Below are 21,157 nucleotides of genomic sequence, written 5' to 3' on the forward strand. Positions count from 1 at the left end.
TCGTGCGCTTTTGAATCCCTTACTACGCTCAAGATTCTAAATTAGATTCACTCGCTACGCTCGTGAATCTATTATAGAATCGTTCGCTTGCACGGGACTCAAAATAAGCACTCGAAGAAATATCAAACTTTGATCTCTTGTTGTACAAATAACTATTATAGGGATTAGATCGAGATATAGGTTTCGAAGCCATTGTGTATTTTCAAATTTGCGCGAGCGCCACGTGACACGACTATCGTGCGAGCCGAGCAGCGCGCGGCAGCCACTGCCACACGCCGCGCAAGGCGGCGCGCCGGCCGAATGTACCTAAACTGCGTAGTGACACCCTCCTGCCTTAGCCACTTTATATGTTATTGCCCGGAAGACAATGGCTTACGAAATGTATACCTGGCCTTTCTATCTATCCTTATTAAAATCTTACAGTGGCTACACCATTTAAATTAGCTTTGCGAGGTTTCCCGCATTCGTATACCCACATACACGTTCTACGTCTAGAACTTACTATAAAATTATAAAACTAAAATTCAGTGCCACCATACCACGTTTACTATATGTCTAGAAGTATGTTCAAGTAACATCCTTATTCTTAATTCCTCCTTATTTTAATATGTTTCATTTCTTCATCAGATACAAATAATTGATGTACAAAATGTTCATAAGTGACCTATTATAATTGCTCGCAAGTATACGTAAACGTGCCATGGACAGGAATTAAGTTTTATGAGCTAATTGGATAAAATTTAATAATAACGAACGCTTACCACTGGTTATAACTCCTCCGAAAGAATTATTGAACTTTGGGGTTTCTTGTGAATGCTGAAATAAAAGATAAAATTATTTCAAAAAGCAGTTTTTATGGTTCCGTACCTCAAAAGGAAACCGGAAACCTTATATGATCACTCGTGCGTCTGCCTGTCTGTCCGACCATTCCCCCTCCCCCCTTTATCTCCGAAACTACAGGGTGTAACATTTTGAAAATAAAATATCATTAAATAGTTCTTTACCTATAGATGACAGGAAAACGTATTAGAAATGTGCAGTCAAGCGTGAGTCGCTGCACCAATTGGTATCAAATTGAAGCCTACAATTTGCCTTAGAGAGTATGGGCAAAAAGAATAGACAGTATAGAGGGGTCCTGTCATAGTAAATTTTGTAGTCACAGTAAATTTACTGCCATCTATCGGCACACGACTATAACTCAAAACGAAAACGTATCGGGGGGCACGGCAGTGCCCCCGCCAAGTCGAGCGCGAAGCAAACACTGCCGTACCATCCTTTACTGGAACCATTTCGCCGCATTTTCAGGCCCCTATTTGAGAACCTCTGGATAAGACCAGAACGCAGAAATTTTGGTCATCCAGTAAGCTATAATCACATACTTAAAATCCAAAATTTCAAGTCTGTAGGTCATTTAGTTCCGAAGTTAAGCGAAAGCAAAGTTTCGCATTTATGAAACTCACTCATGATCATCAGAATAGAACTAGTACTTCCCATAAACTCAGAGAGCTGAAATTTGGTACAGAGTTAGGGTTTAATGGCCACATAAAGGGAAAACCTAAAAATATTGCAATATCAGTCACGTTTTAAAGATCTAAGAACTGCATAAGTAAGTTGTATGTAATCCCATATAAATATATGATATTACAAAGTTACTGTTGCAGTTCCTACAAATAGTAGGTAAAGTAAAGGTACACTACGATGTACGATGTGAGTATGAATGAAGATATGTTTAGGTATGATATGTGTATACATAGTATGGGTATGAGTACCCGAAAAGAAGGACTGCCTGCAAAAAGAGATGAGATCCCATCAAAAACATTACATGTAAAAAGGTGCAAGTCTCGCAACGCTTTTACTACAAAAAAGTTTTGAGATGTAATGTGAAACCAAGTCGGTTATTTTAATCAGTGCCAGGGGGTGTTAAAACCGTATCAATAAGATATCTTTAATTTGTAATACGTATAATGACTTGGCCATCGCACGGCTGCATAATGACAAAAGGATCATCGTCACCTATTAAAAATAATTCTAATTGAACATAACGCTAGCGCTAATTGCAGTTTGAGCATTACACATATTTACGAGTACGGTACGAGTAAAGCATTATGTGCGATTGCCAAGTCATTACATATATGATGATTAGTGACGGATTACTGATTATTATTTAAATATTAGATTTAATGAATGGGCAATACGAAAAACTGTTGCTACTGTACAAGAATCAGAAAGAACCGGAAAAAAAGAAAAGAAAGATTTGTAATAATAAAAAACTACTAAAAAGAAAAAAAATGTGTTTAATAAGAAAATCTAATAAAATAAATCAATATGCCCACGTTTCTACAAAAAGAAGTGAAATCCCACCAAAAACATTCTGTAAAAAACTAGCCAAGTCTCGATGGAGCTGCTTATTTATCTCTAAAAAGTAATGAAATCTAGACAAAGTCGTGCCAAGTCTAAGGTTCCTTACTGCGATTTCTTTATTATTATAGTTAATGTTGTGTGACTTGGCCGTTGAAAGGTACACAAGGGTACAAAACCAGGTGCTCCATGACACCATTGCACCAATCTGCCATTGCACCAAAAAGAAGTGTTTGTTTCAGGCTCGCCCATACATAAGTATTATTGAAATATGCAGCTTTATCAAGCCTCTAATTGACTGGTTATTGAATCAACGTTTTCCAAGTGGCAATTTTCCATCGTCAATGGGTAGCGGTTCTGGCGACAGATTGGTGCAATGGTGTCATGGAGCACCTGGTTTTGTACCCTTGTGTACTCTTCAACGGCCAAGTCACACAACATTAACTATAATAATAAAGAAATCGCAGTAAGGAACCTTAGACTTGGCACGACTTTGTCTAGATTTCATTACTTTTTAGAGATAAATAAGCAGCTCCATCGAGACTTGGCTAGTTTTTTACAGAATGTTTTTGGTGGGATAAAATTAACAAGAAAATGTATGTATATGGATAAATGATTTTATTATTTTTATATCATTTTGATCCATGTTCATTCACTGATATCCATGTGTTAAAATTAACTATGAAACGGTGTCGTCACGCCATCTAGCCGAGCATAGGCTAAAGGTGTGTGCGCCATCTATCCGAGAATGACTTTTTCTTGATTTCCGACATTCTTTCCTTAGACTTTATTCATCTTATACGAAGTTACATATGTCTTTGGTAAACTTTGAAAAACAGTTATACATTTTACTTTTAGGATAAGCCGTTTAGTGGAAGAATGTTTACTAACGTAACAGAGCGAGAAGACATCTCTCTTGAGCCCTGAAATAGAAGTAAATGGAAATAACCCGGAGTGAAGGACCTTTTAAATGGGTTCCTATGGTGTGGCCGTTTTAAATATAAGACAAAGAAAGTGGAATAACTATTTTATACTTCAAAAACCATATTTCAATGTAGTCTACCATAGTTAATTGGAAGATAAAAAATTGTGTAGCAAATTATTATTTAGCTAAACTATTTAATTTCATTAGACATATTCGTTTTTGAATATATACCCATTACAATACTGTACTGAGTTACAAAAGTGTGTTGAGATAGTCACAAAAAGCTGGTACTTTTCTAATGGTGATATAGTTACAATGCAAGGAGTAGGAAGTTAAAGATCTTTCAGAGTCTGCAGGGGTCCAATACTGTATCACATTTACTATTTCGGGATTCCACCAGTGTCCGGCACTGTGTGGCACAAGCATTTTTATACTGAATCCCGCCTTTATCTTGGCAGAGCATTTGACATTCACACTTAGGGACGCCATTTAAATAATAAATTATTAAAAATCATCATAGACAAAGAAATAAGACGCGCAACGTAGCTTAGTTCTTACAGCTGAAATAGATGGCACTGTACAGTAACTAAAATCGGGGGTTTAAATTTTGGTTGTGCAGTATAGAGCAGAAAAAAATGTTTATCGAAAAAATACAAAAAGATGACTACAAAAGACTGACAAGAATCTATGAATTAAATAAACAAGACATACTAACCTCCATTTCTCTCAAATTCCTCATAACCGTGTGAATATCATCCTCGAGCGCATCATCCTTCCGATGATTATCCTTCTTGCTCACCTTCTTATCACTCACTTTGTCTTTCGAAGGCACTTCACACTTATTAGGTTCACTTCTGTTCTCCTCTATCACTTCAACGTCACTGCTACTATCGTCCACTGCCACCACTGATTCCTGCTGAACGTCACCTAAAGGATCTAAATCTGATATAATCACTATTTCTTTCTTCTTTTTAACTTCCGGAGGTCTCTTATCAGGTTTAGCGAAGGTCGGGGAATGGTGAACTGGAACTAGAGCGGGCCGGGGTATGTTGTTCTCCGATATTCTCATACTCTCTATCTGTTTTTTAGTCAGTTCCTCTTTAGTTAACGTCGGACTAGGCGTTTCTTTTTTGTTCGGGAAGCTAGTATCTACATGTAACGGGGAGTCAACTCGCTTGTCTTTGACTTGAGGTTTGTCTTTTGGTTTATGTTTGTCCTTTTTAGCCATTTCGTTGAGGACCGCCGGCGATTTAACTCTGATTAGAGGTTCCTTGGAAGGCGGATTGGTCGGTTTCTTCTCTTTCTGAACGACCGGGGTGATGGTTATGCTGCCAATGTTGTTGGGGACTTCCTTTTTGGGTTCGGGGTCTTTTTTCTCCGTTTCGACTATCAAGTCTTTGCTCAGGGAGAAGGTGTTTATTAGGTTCCCGAAGATGGATGTGGTCTTTTTGTCTTCCTCAGTCTTTTCTATTGGTTTGACGCTGGTGGTGACAGTCAGTGAGCTCGGGAACTGTATGGGCTCGGCCATGGCGGGCAGCGGCGCGGCCGGCGGCGGCGCGGGCGGCGCGGCGGGGTGTGGTGCGGGTGCGGGTGCTGATACGGAGGAGGAGCGTTGTCGCTTCACATCTGACACTTTCAGTTCTTTGCTGAGACTGGAAAAAGAAAATAAATAGGTGTTATTCAATTTAACAATGATTCTGAAGTGTCATTCTAAATTGCAATTAAATAGCAAATATTTTACAACATGAAACAAAATATTGTTGCTCAGAATCTAGATATCGACTGCGCGGACACCAGGGGAAGCGTCGCTTGGGGAGGTGTTTCTCGATCGGTCTGGTGTCTGACGCTATTTGGAGTTTCTTTATACACAGTACATTCGGTCAGCTACTTACTCAGCCTGTCTCAACAGTGTAGGCATCCTGACGAAGCCACTAGGGAAGAGCGGCAGTGCCCGTCGCACCAGCAGGTTAGCGGCTGCTTCTTGGTCTCCTGACCGAGTGGGTCAGCTACTTACTCAGCCTGTCTCAACAGTGTAGGCATCCTGACGAACCCACTAGGGAAGAGCGGCAGTGCCCGTCGCACCAGCAGGTTAGCGGCTGCTTCTTGGTCTCCTGACCGAGTGGGTCAGCTACTTACTCAGCCTGTCTCAACAGTGTAGGCATCCTGACGAACCTACTAGGGAAGAGCGGCAGTGCCCGTCGCACCAGCAGGTTAGCGGCTGCTTCTTGGTCTCCTGACCGAGTGGGTCAGCTACTTACTCAGCCTGTCTCAACAGTGTAGGCATCCTGACGAACCCACTAGGGAAGAGCGGCAGTGCCCGTCGCACCAGCAGGTTAGCGGCTGCATCTTGGTCTCCGGCGAGCCGCTTGAGGCACGCTAGTAGGGATCGACTGCGCGGACACTACGAGAAGCGTCGCTTGGGGAGTCACTTCTGGGTCGGTCTGCCATCGGACGCTATTTAGAGTTTCTTTATACACAGTACACTCGGTCAGCTACTTACTCAGCCTGTCTCAACAGTGTAGGCATCCTGACGAAGCCACTAGGAAAGAGCGGCAGTGCCCGTCGCACCAGCAAGTTAGCGGCTGCATCTTGGTCTCCGGCGAGCCGCTTGAGGCGCGCTAGTAGGGAGCGGCTGCGCGGACACCACGGGAAGCGTCGCTTGGGGAGGCGCTTCTCGATCGGTCTGCCGTCGGACGCTATTTGGAGTTTCTTTCTGGAATTTTGAAGCACAAATGAAATTAAATGTGCAAAGATGGCGCTACAATAGTTTCGATTTCAAGTGATAAGCGAAACACCGAGTTGATATCGAGTCATCATACCACGAACTTTAAAAATTTAACTCGAATGCAATCATATTATGTGTTATACTATAGTAAAGAACTAAAAGCTCACAAGAAAATTCTTAAACCTTTAAATTTTTTTTACTTAATATAGTTTTAAAATTTAACTAATATATTTATAACTAGCTTTTACTCGCGACTTTGTCCGCGTGGAAGCAGTTAGAAACTTCAACTCCATTTGCACCCGTATTCAAATAAAAATTAACTGAACCCAACTCTGTGTTTATGGAGGTAATTTTGATCACCTCACTAAATTACTTCTTCTATTTACTATTATAGAGTTGTGCCGTTATCGAGAACGTTCTCCGTTTACTATGGAAAATATTTTCGAGCTAGAATGTTCTCCATACAAAACAGATAACGGCACAATTATAACTATTATGTTTATAAGATGACACCAAGCGTGGCTCACTCCGCGATTTCATCGCTTTGCTACAGGTAGCTAAAAGTATATCCGTTCCACACCAATTTTAGTGGCTAGCCATAACCCGCGCGTGGCGCTGTCGCCACCTAGCGTCAATACCTGTCATGATCGCAACAGACGCGTTTTGTTAGAGAGTGAGTCTTCTGTAGGTAGTGTAGGTACCTAGTACTATAATTTATTCTGTGATGATACTCACCTCTCTTCCATGACCCTGTCACATTCGGCCTGATAACTGGCCATCATGGCGGGTGTGCGGTCTTCTATCAAGGCTTTTAGTCTGAAAATTAAACAAACACATGTTGCATTAACAAATTTCTATGTCCAAATTTGTGTACTGTGATTGGTCAAAATAATGATCCACTATTATGTGATGTTACTGACTACCGGATATTGAGAACTGGGACGTAATAATCCCCACAGGTTACCACAAGATATAACTGGAAATAAATGACATCCATTTGTCCGCATAGTTGAACATCATAGTTGTCACACTTGTCACCATTGGTATTAGTCCCTACCAGGTGTCCCTAGCTAGTCGTAAAGAGGGGCTATCCTACTTGTTCTAATTGGTAATTTTGAAGTCAGTTTCTCACCTTGTAGTGTATCAAATAAAATAGAAAAATTAGCTTTAATATTAGCCAAAATGGGCTATTCATAAATTACGTCATTTCAAATTAGGGGTGGGGGGGGGGGGGGGGTCCCAAAATCGTCAAAAATCGATGACGTAATTTAAGAACAGCCCCAAAGTACTGTTTTTACCTTTGTAATGTATCAACTATCTTAGATTCCCGTTCCTCGGCAGTGAGTTTGCTAATATCTTCGTCGGTGTCATCAGAGTATTTCCGCTTGTTGTTCGTGGTGGCAGTTGGTGTGGCAGTTGTTGTTGTTGGTTGAGCAATTGTTGAGACAGGAACTTCTGAACGAACACAATTGGTTATAGTTGGAAAGTAACCTAGTTAGGAAAAATTAAACGGGATATCAACTTTGAGTATGTACCACTTATTTTCTGTTACGGCATTGTTATATGGGGCAACTCAGCAGATGTTTAAGTTAAATTTCAAAAGAGTTATAATTGCATGGTAGTTGAAGTATCTTTTTTTTTTAATTTTTACTTTTTTGTAAATAAAACTGCAATGCAACTGTCGTTATAATGGTTGGTTGAGTTCCGTAATTGGCATCAGAAAGGTTCCATGGATCTTATTCTTTTTGATACCTGTACTTAATAATAAGTTTAAGCAGTATCTGTACTAAAGTGACAAAAATCCTTTTGATTAACAGTTTTGAATGATTCACGGTTAGTTTCATTAGACCTATATCGACCACAATACAAAAGAAGCTCAAAAACAATACAAAAGGTAATCACGGTTCATATCCCGGTCGATGTAAAACATTTTGATTTTCACGATCAGACAGAAATTAGTGCAAAACTGTAACTTTTACATAGTGTCCTTTCTGGTGTTGGCAAAGATAACTCACTAGTGTCGCTAGCTTCGCTCATGGCCTTGAGCCTTGCTTGCACTCGGTGTATGAGCTTGGCGCGCGAGGAGCGCAGGCAGCCGGCGGCGCGGCCCCACGCCGCGCGCCGCGCTCGAGCTGTCGCTGAACTGCTTGCGAGGACCGCATCCAAACTATAATAATAATAATAATAAGCCCGCAGGGCAGCTTGTGGCGAGCTGTTGGGGAGTAACGACCCCACGGACCCGAGTGCTCCCGAGAGTCGGTCAGGGTCTCCGTCTCCGGCGTGTCTTCGTCGGTCGGAGTGGACCCCAAGGGGACCCGCAGGACTCTCAGCTCTGGCTCGCCTTCATTGGCCGTCCAGAGAGGAGTCGCTAGAGCTATATGCTCCAGGGGTGGAAGTGTTAAAGGGCATAACGCCGCGAGTAACTTCGGAGAAAGCGCAGCACCACCTCTCGACACCCCTGAGCCGCTCACGCCGGTGTTGCACCTGGCCGTCTTTACGATGGCGCATCAGGTGCCCATCTAACGAGTGGCGAGTCACCACCTGTCTCGATAACTTGTGTAAGCAATGTTATGGCAGGTGTCCGGACTTCTTTGCAATAGCCCAGTCTTTTTTCCACCCAAACTTAAACCATAGACCAGTATTCTGACCATATTCTTTACAATAGCTTCCAATGCCTGCTGAAACCGGTTCACGGGTATTTATTGATGTACCCGTGAATGGGTTCCAGCAGGCGTTCTACATGACATCAAATCTCTCCAAACGGCCTCTACGTGTTGGATCCATATCCCCACGCACGCCTTATAAATGACCGGGCTCGAAAGACCCGAGAGTTTTAAAACGGAGATACAAATAATAATAATATATTCTTTATTGTGCACCACATAATGAAAAAGAATACAGAAAAAGAACAGATATTACATTAGGTAACAACAGGCGGTCTTATCGCTCAAAAGCGATCTCTTCCAGACAACCTTTGGGTAGCAGGAAACCAATAACTTACAACAATGAACGGGTAGTGCAGATACGAGATTACGTAGAATACTAATAGAATAGCCTCACATATCAAGAATAAATATAAAAGATATATTAAAGAATTATTCTAAGTAAATACAATAAATATATAAAATACATATATATATATATATATATACATATATACATACATAAATAAATAAATAAAGGCAAATTAAGGCAGTGACAGATAATGGGATTTTAAAAGGTTTTTAAAAACTAAACACACATTACATTTTATTAACCCTTCCTAATAGAAACTTAACTTGTTAACACAAAGTAAGAGACACAACAATATCCTTATCGCGAGTTTGATACTGACATATTCGCTAGCGACTGAATAATCTAACTCACAATGCATCTCTCTCGTAATGACATTGGCGCAAGCGAGACTCACCGCGTTTGAGTTGCCGCAGTCGCTAGAGTTTAAGGCCGCGAAAAGCTCCGCATCCGGATTTTCTGTCCGGTGCTTGCTGACCGCTGCTTCTACTGCTCCAAAACTTGAATTACCCTTGTTGATGCAGTATTGGACTTGATTATCTCAGCTTAACAGGTGCATCTGATTATTCGTTGTAAGTAGAGCTACGGATGTTCTGACTGATGCTTACTGACCGCTGCTTCTAACTGCTTCAAAACTTAAATAAGCCTTGTTGCTGTAGTGTTAGAAAGAGCACAAATAGCTCACCTCAACAGATGCTTCTCATTATTAGTTGTAAGTAGAGCTACAGGAGTGTCCGGATGTTCCGACTGATGCTTGGTGACCGCTGCTTCTAACTGCTCCAAAACTTGAATCACTGGTTGGGGCAGTTTCACTTCAGACTTCGCTTCTACATCCCTGGAAATGATACAATAAAATATATGCATATAACTACTATAATAGGTACCCTATATAAGGGTAAAAGAAATGTGTAAATTCTGATAGTTTCTACTGTCTGTTTATTTAGGAGTCAGTCTGCTGACGGTCATGTGGGCAGCAAAAGTTTACTTATAAGACCCTGAAGCCTTTAGGAACTAAATTCTATGTATTTTTTATCAACTGCCTTCAAAATATTTGTAATTGCTTCCTTATTGTAGTAGAAGCTTGTTACTAACCGGAAGCATTCCATGGGCTGCTCCGTACAATAGTTATTTGTACATACAGGATGTCCCAGAATTCGACGTCAAGCCGTAAACGGATGATAGACCAAATCATAACAGTTATCATTTATTTATTTATTTATTTATTTATTTTATTGAGAAGTTCAACAGCGTTTACATTAAATAATATACAAAAAACATGAGAACTTATAGCATAGCCAATAACAGAACTTCCTGGAATTTATACATAATAAAAAATCATCTGTGGGTAGACTTGTAACTTGTGCTGTACAAGAATTGTAAATATAACTTAATTTGTAAGTCTTTAAGGTACAAGGAAAAAGAGAAAAATTTAATATTAACTGTAAACTGGAAAAAAAAATCCTAAAATAGTAGGTATAGCTCTAATTTTGCGTAAACAATAAATAAAAAATAGTACAATAAAAATACATACAGTACATAAACGAGCGAATCTATTAGTTTGTACGCATTTATTGGAATTTATGTGTTCGTGTGTGTGTGTGTGTGTGTGTGTGTGTGTGTGTGTGTGTGTGTGTGTGTGTGTGTGTGTATGTGTGTAAGTGGGTGTGATAGTGCGAGACTACCAGGAAAGTTGCTTTGCAATTTGTGATTTGAAAACACGTCTGGAGGAGAAGAAAGGGTCGATGTTTTGGAACGATTTATTATAGGTACGTGCGATTCTACTCAGGATAGAATTTTGGCCATAATTGGTACGATGACAGGGAATATGGAATATCATTGTAATATTCATAAGCGCATTGTAATATGCCTACTTGAATAAACTATTTTTTTATCTTTTATCTTATCATAAAAATACAAAAAAAAAAAATCCAACTCATGTTCTTTAAAAATTATGGTCACTTTAAAAATTCACTAAAAAATCCACACTGTAATGGTTCTTTAACTCTTGTTACTACAAATTCCATAATTTATTCTAATTTTTTTATTATTGTGTAATCTTGAATAATTACAGGGTGTGGATTTTTTAGTGAATTTTTAAAGTGACCATAATTTTTAAAGAACATGAGTTGGATTTTTTTTTGTAATTTTATGATAACTGTTATGACTTGGTCTATCATCCGTTTACGGCTTGACGTCGAATTCTGGGACACCCTGTATGGCGCTACTTTGCCACTCTAGGGCGGGATAAAGGTCAATGTATGAATGGATTTATATACGAGTATTACAGACAACATTAAATGCAACAATACGTGCCTATGTCAAAAATTTTAATTTCAATTTAATTTGTACTGTAAAATATTTGCACGTGCGCAAAGGTAATTCACAACTAGTGTCGATTTAAAACACTCCCTTAAATCACGACCCTTGCGTGTTTACAGTTTACAAGAAAAAGGAACTCCTGCACATTTTCAAAATTTCGCGTTTTTCGAAAAATGCTCCACCAGATGGCACCATTGAATGAATGGCACATGCCGAGCCCGATGCCACAAATGAGTAATACCTGGAGCTGTCGGAGGTGACGGCGTTCTCGGAGCTGGGCGCGGGCTTGGAGGTGAGCGAGTCCGACTGCGACGTGCGCGAGTCCGCGCTCTCGGCGTCGCCAGCGCCGTTGTCTGCAACAACGGCCATCAATTAAATTATTAGTACCAACCGACAATTAATTGAAATGCATAAATTGAGAAGGGTCTGCCAAAAACTTGATCCAAACATTTAATTTAACGCTTGTTTAACTTTACTTGTAAATTTTGCAAAAAATCTCACTCCATAAAAACTACGAATGTCTAAAAATTTTTTGATGTGTTCGGTCTAACCTTAGCAGTGGTTTATAGTTATAATTGTTTATCATATTTTATAATGCTTACCATCAGAAGTCTGTTTCCCTGATGTAGCGGCGGAAGAATCGGTCCTTCTGATTTTCTTCGCTTTCTTTTTCTTATCAATATCTTTGTTTTTCTGTAAAATAAAATAAAAACAAATTACTTAGTAGTAAAATCTCAATATCACAAAAAAGTCCAAGTGTTTATTAAATTATAAAAGAAACAGACCTAATTTTAAAAATCCTCAGTTCTCATCTACTAAACATCTATCACTACACCTTTAAATCCCCCGCCGCGTCTGTCTACATGTTTGTATGTTCGCGATAAACTCAAAAACTACTGAACGGATTTTCATGCGGTTTTCACCTATCAATAGAGAGATTCTTAAGGAAGGTTTAGGTACATAATTTATTAAGGTTTATACGCGCGAAGCCGGGGCGTGTCGCTAGTTGTAAATATGTTATGTGATGCAACATTTATAAAAATAAAACTATAATACTCGTATCTACTGATAAATCGTCCCTAAAACAAAATACGTCCTACAAACAATTCTAACTTTTACAACAGAATGCCGTTTTTCTGTGCAATTACTTTTTAGGTTCGGTTAGTATTTTTTTGCTGATATGTAGTGGCCGAATAATAAAATAAAATATAAAATAGCCCTTTATTTCGACCTTAAATTTCAAGTGATTGCAGTTCTTGTCAGGTTATTAAATATTTGTCAAAATAGTCAAACATACTAGTACATTAATAAAATTATACTTAAGGAATTAAAGTTCATTGTAATTTCGTTAGAGATGACATCAGTAGACTTGCCTCCCGGCATAGGCTTCCCCTAAGACCTTCCATTCCTCTCGCAGAATAAAAACAATGAAATAATTGATCCACCCAAAAACAAACAAGCTTTAAGTTTTGTACTCTTACCTTTTTCCTGTGTTCATTGTGCACCGCTCCGTTGGGTATAGTCTTGGTCTCCTTCTCATCAGCACTCTCCGACTCCGATGAGCTCTCCGAAGACTCCTCTTCACTGCTGCTTGACGAAATCCTCCTCTGTTCAACAAGACATAAGGCTCAAATTAGCAATGTGGCAGGTGGGAAAAGCTCTTGAGTAGTTAACGGATCTTTTCTAGGGGGTTGCACAAAAGATTCCTATGGGTCGAAGTGTATCCGCAATGGCCCCCGAAAACAATAAGATAAGCATTGTGGCAATGGCAAGGCAGATTGTGAGGTTATAATAGGAGCATTCCATGAAATTGTCTACAGTTTGTGCCGTATAAACGCGAATTTTCTAAAGATTTGCAGGTATAAGAGTTTTCTTTTCTATGGAAAGTGTCAAAAATAGGTAAGTACAGGAAAATAATCGCCTGCTTTAAAAAAAAGTCGCAACGCAAGAAATAAAATGCGTTTGTGCAGGACAGCCAGTGGAATGCTCCAATAGTTGTTTGTTTTTACAAGGGGGCAAAGATCAACTTTGAAATCTTTTTAGATTTTGTATAAGTATTAAATTAAAAATTTCATTATCCCCTAGGTACTCATTATAAAAAAAACTATTTTATACCAAAAATATCTTACATCTTATTGAGAAACAGCTGATACAGGTAGTTTTTTTTTTTTACATAACTAAGAACCACCGCAACTACCTCAAGGAAACTCGGAAGGAAGGAAATCGGTCCATCCGTTTGAGAGCTTGCCACAGGCAGACTTTGGCGTCAAACACATAACACCCCTCCTTTTTGCGAAGGGGGTTATTGACTTTCAAACGTTTCTGATTTTTCGTACCTATATTTAACGCCCCACCTCCCATACAACAAACGTGATTTTTGACCGAAGTTAAGCAACGTCGGGCGGGGTCAGTACTTGGATGGGTGACGGTTTTTTTTGCATTATGGTACGGAACCCTTCGTGCGCGAGTCCGACTCGCACTTGCCCGGTTTTAATTTGATTTTTCGTTCGTTTTCTATGAAAAGGTGGGTAGGGTAGTAAATGATATTAGAAAGTACCTTATTCCGTCTCCCATTCTCTACATCCGAGATCCGGTTCTCAGGCACACTCTTGAACTCTAGCGACCCGCTGTTGATGTAGAAACCGCCGTAGAACGTGTCAGTCTCTGGTGGCATCATCTCATCGTACTGAAACAACGTACAATATTATACACGGTGGCCAAAAAATAAGTGTATTCCCGTTGCCAGGGAGGTTTTGGGATTATACTGAGCAACTTTTACTATGGGACCAACCCAGAAATCGCGTGATTCATAAAGCCAATGAATAATGCCATAATAATATAAATAATGTATAGTGAAAAAGTAATACATAATCCGTTTTACTGTCCATAATGGATTATTATAGTACACATGTTAGCACATTTGCCTGTTCAATATTTGTTGAAACGTAGCATGCATGAACAGATTTCAACACGGTTTTGTATATTTAAATAATTTGCATTGGTAATGGAGTACTTGCATCTTTGAGACACTAAGTTAAACGGCATGCATCTTATGAATACTTCATTTATTTCCATGTTTTTTATAATTTTAGGTCTCGTTGTTATATTTACTGGGTGCAAGGAACCCAAAGGATTATAGCCACACATTCCTGAGGTCAAAAAAGTAAAGTCTTAAATATAATTTAGCGGACCGCCTATTTTGTTTTATCTTGCCTTTTTTTACAAAAAACCGGGCAAGTGCGAGTTGGACTCGCGCACGAAGGGTTCTGTATCATAATGCAAAAAAAAAACGGAAAAAAATTCAAAAATAACGGTCACCCATCCAAGTACTGACCACGCCCGACGTTGCTTAACTTTGGTCAAAAATCACGTTTGTTGTATGGGAGCCCCACTTAAATCTTTATTTTATAATGTTTTTAGTATTTGTTGTTATAGCGGCAACAGAAATACATCTGTGAAAATTTCAACTGTCTAGCTCTATACAGCTTGGTGACAGACGGACGGACGGACGGACAGACAGACGGACGGACGGACGGACGGACAGCGAAGTCTTAGTAATAGGGTCCCGTTTTACCCTTTGGGTACGAAACCCTAAAAACCGTCTTGGAAAAGACATCACTCCAGGGATGATGTATTTCTATTGCCGCTATAACAACTAAATTACAAAAAAGTACGGAACCCCATGGTGGGCGAGTCCGACTCGCACTTGTCCGGTTTTTCAATTTAGTAGTGCTTACTGCTTACATTGTCTGTGTTATCGATGAAAGGGTCATTCTCATCGTAACCCATGCCAATGTCCGCGAAGTCATCATGCTTGGAACGCCCCTTTCTGCCGTATGTGCTCTTGCCACCCTGGAAAAGACGGGGAAAATATTACTATTAATATTATTCAAATGGATAAAAGATAAAAATTATTCGTGATGATCACAAAACATGTACGAACATGTACAGACAACAACAGCACAAAAAGAAGAAATCATTAAGTGTGCATCACGAAATGGAGCCGACTCAGCATTATGCTAGCTATAAAGCTATAAAGCCAAGTCTTCCTTAGGGCTAGGGTTGCCAACTTTTTTTGGTGGAATATAGTATTTTCCAGAATAAGGCATCAATAATATAGTACATTTAAAAAAAAAATAGTACTTTTAGATAAAATACTAAACATGAGTGTAATATACGTTTAGCCGGAAATATAGTATTTTAGTGGACTATATATTTTTTCCAAAAGTATACAGGGTGTCCCAAGACTATGGGACATCAAGGGAAAGTACCTTAAATATCGTAGATAGGATATTTTGCTGAAGGAAGACATTATTTTAATTTAAAAAACAATTTAAACTGCATTCATAGATTTTTAAATAATTACAATAATTACAAACCATGTATGTAATTATTTAAAAATCTATGAATGCAGTTTAAATTGTTGTTTTTCAAATGAAAATAATGTCTTCTTTCAGCAAAATATCCTATCTACGATTAAGGTACTTTCCCTTGATGTCTCATACATAGTCTTGGGACGCCCTGTATAGTACAGAGAGCCAAAATATAGTACAATACTATATAATATAGTACAGTTGGCAACCCTACTTAGGGCCCATTTGGTGATGCAACAACAGAAATGGAACAGTCATATATAAGTATATTACATCACAGGGAAAATAGTAATATCACTGACATAAATGATCAGTACTGAGACTGAGTCACTCATTCTTGGAAATACTTTACTCAAATCAATAAAAAAAAAAGTAGGACATTAATACACAGATTGACTAAGTCCCACAGTACCTAAGCTCAAGGAGGCTTGTGTTATGGGTACTCAGACAACAATATATGTAATATATAAATACTTAAATACATAGAAAACACCCATGACTCACTCAGGAGTAAATATCTGTGCTCATCACAAATAAATAACATAGAAATGTAAATCTACTTAAAATTCAGTTAGTTTTAAATGAAACTTACATATTTTTGTTCAAATTTCTTGGCAACCCGTTCTAACTCCTCATCATTGTCAGAAAACGGATCCAGCTTATTTGTCTTCCCATTTTCTACTCTCTTCTTTCTCTGAAAAATGCAATAAAAATATCAGTTATCATCTTTCTTGCATGGTCCCACCTTCACATTACTCATGGGAGCCTGGTAACTGGCATGGTCCTAGTACCAGTGGGGAGACACTCCTGACTTCGGTCGAACTCGGCTCCGTTCGGCTCAGCATTATTAGGGTTGGCACCACTTGACTTTTGCGTGCACGACCGCAGATAAGATAATCACTTGAATTTTGACAACTCTAAATAGCCAAAAGGGATAGTGCAATATATTAACATGATTCGACCCTGAACCGCTGTCAAACTTCGGGTTTGTAGGAAGTGTCCTTTCTGTACGGTAGTACTATTATTTATTCTGTGTAACTTGGTGTAACTGGTAGGACATGCTCCTAGTACAGTCGCCATCAGATATATCGGAGCGGCCAAGGTGCTCACAAATATCTGAGCACGCCTCTATTGTCAAGGCGTTAGAGTGCTTGTTCAGATATTGTGAACACCTTGGCCGCTCCGATGTATCTGATGGCGACTGTACATACTAAATTTGTATGGTGAGAATTGATAATTCCCGGTTTTAGCACATAATTTGGTAGAGAATGCCTTCTGGCATTAAGTTCGCCTTTTGTACAATTTTTTACTGTGCAATAAAGTTTAAATAAAAAAATAATAATTTGTACAGGTACCTAGTACAGTGAGCACATACACCTTAGATTACAGGGATCACCATTTTAATATAAAATGACCTTTGCGGTCAGCTTCTACTTGAGTTTATTATTTATTTAGACTTTTTTGCACAAAAGAAAACTTATCATACAAAAGGCGGACTTAATGCCAAAAGCATTATCTACCAGTCAACCTTATGGCTTATTAAATAAGCAAACGTTATGTAGGTATAGGTCAGCAGTCCGGATCCAGACTGCAGTCCGCCATTTGGTGACCCTTGCCTTAGAGCCTGGCTAGAACACAAATTCCAAAATTTTGCATAGCGCTCGGTCCATGCAAAATATCAGTAATAAATAGATAAGGTGTAATGAGGTAATTCCACATAGGTTGATGTCAGGCAAAAATGAAGTCTATAATATGATGGAGTTTTCATGGTTTGTAAATTCTATGGTTGTCAATGTTGTCATGCATCTTAGCTTTATATTTTGAACCCCTAAAATTTCTACCCTAACTAGGGTTGCCAACTTTTTTTTCGTGGAATATAGTATTTTCCAGAATAAGGCATAAAAAATATAGTACATTTCAATAAAATATAGTACTTTTAGATAAAATATGGGTGTAATTTACGTTTAAGACGAAACAGGAGCTGAGTTTTAAATATTTTAGGTAAATATATCCGTCTCGCTAACGGAAGAGGCTCCTAAAACTAGTGCGATAAGGACAAGGCGAAAAATCCTGAGTAAAAATCTCAAAAATCGAGGTTTCGTACTCGACTGTTTCCTCCTTCAAAACTTAGCTAATCGTAACCAAATTTGGAAATCTAAATGATTATGAAATTATCTGTGTTGGACCGTTTTGCTTTTTTGGCTCATTAATATCAGTTTTGAATACTACGCCTCTCATTACGGCATAGTCAATGAGGTAATTTTGGCCATTTTTGAAGGGCTCTAGCGCCTTAAAAATTTAACTTAAAAACTTAAAAAACAAAAATATCAAAAAAGCAAAACGGTCCAACACAGATATTGACAAAATTAATCTGTTTTGAAAAAAACATTGCTCTAGCATCAAAACCCACAGAGGAAACAGTCGAGTACGTTTGTATGGAGAAATGGCCACTCCTGTTGGCTCTTAATCGAAAATATAGTATTTTAGCGTACTATATATTTTTCCAAAAATATATAGTACAGAGAGCCAAAATATAGTACAATACTATATAATATAGTACGGTTGGCAACCCTAACCCTAACCGAACTAATGTAATAGCATTAAAAGAAACTGTAAATTACCTATAGTGGAAGAGCGGTATTCTCTTAATACAAGTATTTACAATACTTAAAAAGAGATACTAGCCCATTACCTAAACATTGTATGCTACCAAATAAATATTGTTTTGTTTGTTTATTGTTTAAAATTAAAAAAAAAGGCTTAAGAAGTCAGGCTTGACTGTGACTCATCTTTTTATCTCTTAGTGAATTGTTATGCAAAAAATGAAAGACTCAAGATATGCTAAAATACCTACCTATATACAAGCACAAGATACAAATGATAGATAATGTGCTTTAGAACTTCAATAACTAAAGCACTAATACCTAATATGCAATAGTAGTAGTTGTAGTAAAAGTAAACTTTAACAGACCTAAATAAAAAACCTACCTACAGTAGACAGACCAAACAGTTACCTATAATTATGACTAAGTACTTATAATAATCCCCAATATAGCAAATTATCAAGCTTATAAACAGCAAGCATAAAGATAAATACGTATTTAATGAGCATAACACACAACAACAAAAATAAATCAAAAAGAAAAAGTAAGTTTACACTTAACAAAGCTGAAAAACAAACTCTAAAGCGCCATCTGTCATCAGAAACTATAAAAAGCGCGCGCGGCTCGCGCAAAATAAAAAATAACCTCAAAAGACTACGCTCCGATTCCAAAACTACAATAACTCCATACGAGTTCACACAAACATACCGGGGAGGCATTGTCCTTCGTTCACGCACACATTCGCGCAAAAGTAAATGACACTTAACCTCCTTATATACATTAGCGCCATGATACATAACAGCAATCGATAGAAATGCCTAAAAACAGCTCTAGTATACATACATAACTACACATTTGAAGTAAAACCTTGCAAAACAAGACATACAACTTTCAATCCAGACCACAATGTTGCATGTTTGCAAACAAAGTACATAACCAACATAGCTATTGAGTAAATATCTTTAAGATCCCAAATACATAAGCAATTATGCTGTTTAAAATTGGCAAAGTGAGCGAATCTACTTTATAGCGGGCGCGAGCAGTACGGCAATACCAAACACGGTATACCTATACATATGCAACCGCTATCTCATTATATACATCAATATCAGTATATATTATATACCTAAAGTTTATAGCAAACAGCTGTTAACACTTTCATTATAAAATCAATTTTGACTTATTGAAAAAATAACCTAACATCCCGCCCGACTGGCTCAAAACAACATCAAAGTTAGGCGGGCTAACCTAGGTCACAAAGGTAGGACTTTCGCTCACTAATTGCTTTCGTACGTGCATACGAACTCGTCAGCTGTCATGCGACGTGTTACTAATAATAATACTATAAGAAAATAGCGAAAATTCCAAAGAAAACAATCCCAACAAGACTATCTACACAATCAAAACATTGCCCTCGGTAAATGTCCTAGGTTGACAACGATCATTCTAAGATTGTTGCAAACATGGCGACCGCTATCTGAGCTTCTCGTGCAGCTCGTGGACGCGAATTCATGTAACAAACCTAATACAAAGCTGTGTAACGTAAGCAAAAAATATCCTAAAAATGATCGCGAGTTCCCTCCTTTTAGAACAGCTGTACTCGTCAGCCCTTCAAGTTATACACTTCTAGAATTTTATACAGAATCCCCAGTCTATAAAGAGCTGGAAAACCAGCATGGTTGCGTAAATTGCTATGATTTTCTGTTATAACTTACGTCTTCTGCTATGACTAGTTCCTTGTAATTCAGCTCTGGATATTTACTTTCGTTGCTTTCATCCAGATTTATAGTTAATCTCACTGTTTTACACACACTATTCTTTCCACTTTTTGAAGCACCCACTGTTATAAGAGTAGCACGTTTAGGGTCCGACATTTTTTACCAAATTCTAGCATAAAATGATTTTTTTCAAGGCATGACACGGCCTGCATTTTCAAACAGTGTAGCACATTTCCACCATGTTGGAATTCATTGTTTGGGTTGTGAGCGCCACGGCCGGAATTTGAACTAAAGGCGAGTTACCTAGGGAAGAACATAGATGGCTACATTTTTTGCACAAGATTAGCAACAGATGACGCTGCACCGGTGACTAAATATACTGTAAATAGACTCCTTTTAAATGTAAGAACTTGGTTATAAAATAGCATATAGAACGTAAAATTTAAATTTAATCAAACATAATTTTTTGCTGATCCATAATTCAAAAATATCATCAAAATAGTACGATTTGATAGCTGTCAAAGTCAGCTTTGCTAGATATTACGTTTCGATTCAAGCTAAGTAAGATAAGCGGTTTATTGTTTATCCGCAAGATGTCACTTTTATCAAAATTTTAATAATAGAATCTGCTTTACCGACAGAGAATTTTAAAACTCGTGCACTCTGCCTCTTGGCGGTTGCGATTGATGCGATTCACGCCAGGAGGATTTGGGATTTCAGTCGGTATGTGAATGTAAATTGTTAGATATAGGGACATGTTAACAATTTACGGGAGGGATAGGGTGGTTTTTAGGGAGCAATGCGTCCAGCCTTGCCTTCCTTAGATCACAAACATAGGTACTCCTGTCTGCCGGCGGTAATTTTGGTTCGACGTTAAATAGTGCGGGGTTAAATAAAACTTGCTTTCTTAGTTCGATGTCGATGAAATTAAAACACACAAAAATTTGTTATAATGATTTAGAAATCGCTTCCTATCATTATTGATAATACTTGAGTAGATATTTAATTAATTACAAGCGCGGGACCGATGGTCATTTTTGCCCCATTAGACCGGACTACGAATGCTTCTATGTACTTGCTGCAATAAACATTCTTATTCTTATTCTAACAATAAATCCACATGC

The 21,157-nt window shown here is 38.4% G+C and overlaps 1 protein-coding gene across 1 annotated transcript in view; it reads right to left on the bottom strand.

Moving 5' to 3' along the window:
• Positions 1 to 20,281, bottom strand: part of LOC134670681 (yemanuclein) — a 31,537-nt gene extending 11,256 nt beyond the window's left edge. The window contains exons 1-14 of the mRNA XM_063528498.1: positions 20,031 to 20,281; positions 16,305 to 16,406; positions 15,084 to 15,191; positions 13,897 to 14,025; positions 12,821 to 12,946; positions 11,942 to 12,032; positions 11,581 to 11,692; positions 9,706 to 9,855; positions 8,024 to 8,175; positions 7,307 to 7,463; positions 6,744 to 6,824; positions 5,784 to 5,996; positions 3,999 to 4,935; positions 762 to 816 (exon numbers count right to left, since the gene is read on the bottom strand). Coding sequence (XP_063384568.1) covers positions 762 to 816; positions 3,999 to 4,935; positions 5,784 to 5,996; positions 6,744 to 6,824; positions 7,307 to 7,463; positions 8,024 to 8,175; positions 9,706 to 9,855; positions 11,581 to 11,692; positions 11,942 to 12,032; positions 12,821 to 12,946; positions 13,897 to 14,025; positions 15,084 to 15,191; positions 16,305 to 16,406; positions 20,031 to 20,189 — 2,572 coding nt within the window. The 5' untranslated portion in view covers positions 20,190 to 20,281. The remainder of the gene's footprint in view (positions 1 to 761; positions 817 to 3,998; positions 4,936 to 5,783; positions 5,997 to 6,743; positions 6,825 to 7,306; positions 7,464 to 8,023; positions 8,176 to 9,705; positions 9,856 to 11,580; positions 11,693 to 11,941; positions 12,033 to 12,820; positions 12,947 to 13,896; positions 14,026 to 15,083; positions 15,192 to 16,304; positions 16,407 to 20,030) is intronic.
• Between the last annotated feature and the right edge of the window lie 876 nt (positions 20,282 to 21,157).

This window comes from Cydia fagiglandana, chromosome 14, assembly GCF_963556715.1.
Source record: "Cydia fagiglandana chromosome 14, ilCydFagi1.1, whole genome shotgun sequence".
Taxonomy (NCBI): domain Eukaryota; kingdom Metazoa; phylum Arthropoda; class Insecta; order Lepidoptera; family Tortricidae; genus Cydia; species Cydia fagiglandana.